The 5717-nt window shown below is 38.4% G+C and overlaps 1 protein-coding gene across 1 annotated transcript; it reads left to right on the top strand.

The window, feature by feature from the left end:
* Positions 1–390: 390 nt before the first annotated feature.
* On the top strand, positions 391–5400 carry LOC114911872 (zinc-binding protein A33-like). Its single transcript, XM_029256096.1, has 4 exons — positions 391–442; positions 2565–2615; positions 3965–3991; positions 4853–5400. The coding sequence occupies exons 1-4, from the start codon at positions 391–393 to the stop codon at positions 5398–5400; spliced, it is 678 nt and encodes a 225-aa protein (XP_029111929.1).
* Positions 5401–5717: the final 317 nt, after the last annotated feature.

Genomic DNA, 5717 nt, shown 5'->3' with positions numbered 1-5717 from the left:
CTGCAAACCAAGTTAATTCTGATATCATTCGTGTTGTATGGTTTAGTTTCCATTAGTAGTGCCTTAAAAATATGCTTTACATCAGCATTCCATAGGGTCTTTTATAAAGACACAGTATCCACTGATCTCTGACTGTAATTCCTCAATTTTAATGTGTCTGTGAAAAACATGTTACTCCCTATAAAAACAATACTTGCTAAAAGCAGTGCTATTATTGTTCATTCAGCTCTTTGAAGTCATGCTCCACAAAATAAATAAGTCATTGTAGTTAGTCATGTTTATGTTTAGTATAACTTCTGTATTGGACGAAGTCTTCTGGATGCTCATGTTTCTCACCAGTAAAATGTTCAGTTGTCTTGTTTTGTTTTTTCAGTAAGACAGAGAAGTGATATGGAGAATGAGTTGAAGGAATTCCAGAATACAACATCAATGCAGATCTCTGGTGAGTGTCATACAACTGATGAGATTGTAACAACAAGCTGAACTTGTACATTGTCAACCACCAGATTCTACTTTCCTCTCTAAGTCAGCTCTGGATCAAAGGAGTGGCACAAAGATGGTTTGAATCCTAACTATCTGACAGATCCTATCAAGTGGTCCTGCGGAGCTCTCGTTCCCCTCCTCTGCCTCTCTCAACTGGTGTCCCACAGGGCTCGGTACTCGGTCCTCTTCTTTTCTCCATCTACACGTCCTCCCTCAGCTCGGTCGTAGCCTCCCATGGATTCAAATACCACTGCTATGCTGATGATACCCAGCTCTTCCTCTCCTTTACACCTGGAGCATCAGACATTTCCACACGCATTGCCGCCTGCCTGTCGGACATCTCAGCTTGGATGTCTGATCATCACCTCCAACTCAGCCTCTCCAAAACAGAGATTCTTCACATCCCAGCTGGCCTGTCCTCCTGTCACAATCTGTCAATCAAACTGGACAACTCACTCATTTTGCCTACCTCATCGCTAAGAGTCTGGGAGTGATGATTGACTCAGGTCTGTGTTTCTCTCAGCACATTGAACCCACAACCTGGTCCTGCAGATACATCCTGCATAATATTCGTAGGATCCGTCCCTACCTCACAACTGACACCGCCCAACTACTTGTCCAGGCCATGGTGACTTCCCGTCTGGACACTGCAACTCTCTCCTGTGTGGCCTTCCTGCTACTGCCATCAAACCTCTGCAGCTTCTACAGAACGCTGCTGCTGCACGAGTTGTGTTTGATTTGCCAAAGCGCTCCCACGTATCTCCTCTACTCATTTCTCTATACTGGCTTCCTACAGGTGCCCGGATCAAATTCAAGACCCTGGTTATTGTCTACAAATGCATCAATAGAACTGCTCCAAACTATTTACAATACTTGAGTAACCGCTACACCCCAACCAGGCCCCTTCGCTTGTCTGCTCGCTTGGTGGTCCCTCGCACGAAAAGGAAAGCACGGAGGTTCTCAATTCTTGCTCTGTTGTGGTGGAACGACCTTTCCCTCTCACTCAGAACTGCTGAAACTCTGTCTACATTCAAGAAGGGTCTGAAAACTCGTCTTTTCCGGATCCTCTTCGCCCAAGATCTCTCCAGCTTATGTATGATGTAAATGTTCATGCACCATAACTTCATCATCTTCCCCAGATAAGCATTTACACAGCCGCTACCCCTGTATTGTATGTAAATGTTTGTGTACCTTAAAAAAGAAAAAAAAATTGTAGGAAGGTTATCAGGATTCATCTATCTCGTGTTTTATCTACCTACTCGAGCAATAAACATCAGTGCATCAAGTGGAAAGTAACAAACTAAGTTTACTTATGAATCACATGTCTGCAACTGTCTCTTTCTCCTAAAGTAATGCACAAATTGTGTTTTTGCTGAGGTGTACGTTGCTTTGGAGAAAAGCGTCCACTGAAGGAAAAAATGTAAATGTAAATGTACATGTAAATGTCAAAGTAGCATCTCCTGTACACAAGTAAACATATTGCTCCTGGAGAATATCATGCTTCTCAGATTTAAACCTTGAGACCTGTGACTATTTTACTGGACACAAGCAAATAAAACAGTCAAGCATTAATATGTGGGCACCTGTATAAAAAGACAGGTGTCCAAGAGACAGTGTTGATGTATGTACACATATCCTCTGATCCTGGTTCCTGAAGATATTTCTAATGTTGCCACAAAGTAAATCTTTCTTGTTGTCTATTTCAAGACCAAAACATGAAAAAGATTAGGGCACAAAGACTGAACTAAGTTACATTGATATCTTTAATATAGGATTGCAGGAAAAACTGAATGAGAAAAACACTGATAATTTCAACCTTGGTAAGTTGGCAAAAGTGATGCAAATTGTCTGTGCATTTGTACAGTGAACATTAAACTCTACAAACCAAACAGATAACAATATGACAGAAACTTTTGGCTCATATTTATAAAGAGGTCCTGTAAGACACATTGTTTGTTATCACAGTATTTATACACTGTCCTGGAACAACACGTTTTAAAATGAATATCTATTTAATTAATTTAATCTGAGCAATGGTCCTCACAAAAACATACACTTCTCTGTGTTTTTTTGGGTTTTAGCTCAACAGAATGCTCACCTGCAGAATGATCTGGAAAAGCTGAAGACTTTTGGTAAGTAATATTAAAGAGCAGAGGAAACATGAAGTATTGTGTAACTGACTGAATATTAATAGGTCCATAAAACCAGACAGCTGGTAGTGTAGTAGTTAGAAAAGCTCCCTTTAGACCCAAAGATTGGGAGATTGAGCTCTATCACCCTTGAGCAAGGTACTTACCCTGAATTGCTCCAGTAAGAATTACTTGGCTGTATAAATGCTTAAATAATTGTAACCTTCACAGTGTTTTGGAGAAAAGTGTCAGCTAAATGAATAAATGCAATGTTTTGTTACTGACCAGAATGTATAACAAACAAATCACAGAAGGAAACGGCCTCATTTTTGGAATTTTAACAAACTAAAGAAATTTTAAAATATACACAATTAAACCAATTTGCAATAAGAACAGAAATTAACTGTATCAATGTTAAACTATTTCTCTTGTGTTATTACGCATTTTCAAACTTTTGTAATTTGCTCATTTTAGCCAAAGGAGTTCTGTCGGAGACATCAAGTAAGTTCCTTTTCATCAAACCTCCTGGAATATAAACAAAATTTAAGTCCATTGTTTTGTGCTGTAATTATCTGCTGTATAAATATTGGTACATTTTGGCAAATTTAGTGTACATTTTGTATAAAAACTTGTTTTATTGTATGGTTTTATGACATGTGTAATGCACATACATTATCTAGTGGAAATTACGAAACATTGTCAACATTTAACATGTGAAATCAGAATTGATAAACAGCCGATTTCACTGGTGAAACATAATTATTGCACTTTCAAACAAAAACATTTCCGAAAAAGAAACATGTATATGAAAGTACTTTTAGAACCGCTGAAGGAAAGAGTGAAAGAAATATATTGAGTTACAGCCAGTTTCAATTTCACTCTGTAGCCAAAATCTAAAGGAACAACTAAAATGCCTGTAGCTGTAGGAGAAGAAAACAAAGTGTTTCCCAGTTAACGTTAAAAGGTTTTCACTAAAGGGAACATTTATGAAACACTGAGATCAGTCCACTGCTTATTTATTGATTATACAGAATGATGTGTCAATAACTACATGTTATTGATTTTTATTCTTCAGGAAAAGAAGGCATTGTCCCTAATGCAGGTAAAAGTGTTTTATTGAATCTTCAGGAGGTAAAATGTTCCTTAATGCAGTAGTATGTTTTGTAAATGTCATATGTCACAAACATGAGTAAACATAACACAAACATCATCATAAAACTCCCAAACTGTGGTCTATACACAATTGCCCAACCACCCCCTCCAAACATTATTCTATGATGTGCTCCAGTCCATCATGTGCTCTTTGTTACTGTCAGGATTGTGGCTTTAACCTGTGTTTTCTCCTCTTTCAGTGTGGAAGTGGCTTCGTAAAGCTGCAGGTACGAGTTTAATAAACTCATCAGTGTTTATGTTGGTCAACCACATTCCTGTTAAACAGAAACTAAACGTTTATAGTTAAACATTCATGTGGATTTTTCATTTTCAAAATTTAATTTTAATGATTTTTACATTTGATGCCCCAACTCATTGATAAGAGGGGACCAGTTTTTGATAGGGCTAGTGGAAAAAAATCAGTGAGATTTCATTTTTAATACATGCTTATTAAGGGGGTGCAGTGGATTAGTGGGCTTGGCCTGGTTCTGGTCTCTGGTGGGTCTGGGGTTAAAGTCCTGCTTGGAGTGCCTTGAAATGGATCGGCATCCTGTCCTGGGTGTGTCCCCTTCCCGTCCACCCTTGCACCCTGTGCTGCCTGGTTAGGCTCAGGAATGTTCTGATGTAAGTTATCAGCTCAGGCTAAGCTTTTCCCTCTGTCCCAGAGTTGACTCCACACTGTGACTGTGGGCAAGGAAACAGTTAATTTTAATTAATTTTACAGAACAGTGAGAATTTTCATATATTTGTAAACATTTATTCTCTACATTCCCTCCATCACATCACAGTGTTTTCACGTCTGGAGTAGAATGATAAAATGTTAATGATTCACAGTAAAGATGAGGGATTCCACAAGACTGGTACATTTTTATCAAATAATGTGACATACGGTAATGTAAAATCAAACTGTGACTGTAATATCACTCATTCTATTGTTTATCTCATACATAAAAAAGGATACAGTTCACATCAGTAGTCATCAAAAGACCATTGACCAAAATCCCATAATAAGCAGTTTAGTAGAGCGAAGTAGAGACAGATTCTATGTAAGACTCAGGATGGTTTGTGTTTTTATTCTTTTTCTACAGCTGATGTGACTCTGGATCCTGTTACAGCAAACCTCTGGCTCATCCTGTCTAAGGACAAGAAACAAGTGAGACTTGGAAACACACAGCAGGATCTCCCTGATAACCCACAGAGATTTAGTCCTGTTGTCAGTGTGCTGGGAAAAGAGGGGTTTTCTTCAGGGAGACATTACTGGGAGGTGCAGGTTGGGGACAAAACTGACTGGGCTTTAGGAGTGGCCAGAGAGTCCGTCAACAGGAAGGGAAAAAATTCATTGAGCCCTAATAATGGTTACTGGACTATCTTGCTGAACAATGGAAATGAGTATAAGGCTCTTGCTGATTCCTCTGTGTCCATCAACCTGAGTGTGAAGCCCCAGAAGGTGGGGGTGTATGTGGATTATGAGGAGGGTCAGGTCTCCTTTTACAGTGTGGAGACCAGATCTCATATCTACACTTTCACTGGATATAAATTCACCGAGAAACTCTACCCGTACTTCAGCCCTTTTCTCAGTAACAATGGTACAAACTCAGGACCACTGATCATCACTTCTGTCAGTCCAATAGCATGATATGAATTTCCTTACATGACAACATAATTTTAGATTAAAAGGATGATATATAAATTTCTTCAATGTGTTTATAATTCTGGCTAGTTTCTGTTTTGGTTATTTCAAAAGTTGTATCATTGTGATTGTAAAAGTAAAATTGTATCCTCCAAATAAAACCCTTTCTGTTTGACCAATGCAAATATTCAGCTTCATCCAACAATAGAGAGAAATAATCTTACATTAAACAGTTTAAAAATGATCAAAAAGAAAAAGGAACACAATGAACACTGCAGTCCTTTAAACACAGTGAAATAAATCTTATCATTTATATGTTCTGC

This window comes from Scleropages formosus, chromosome 11 (genome assembly GCF_900964775.1).
Source record: "Scleropages formosus chromosome 11, fSclFor1.1, whole genome shotgun sequence".
NCBI lineage: Eukaryota > Metazoa > Chordata > Actinopteri > Osteoglossiformes > Osteoglossidae > Scleropages > Scleropages formosus.
The sequence above is the reverse complement of the archived record's forward strand: the minus strand, read 5'-3'. Positions and strand labels throughout refer to the sequence as shown.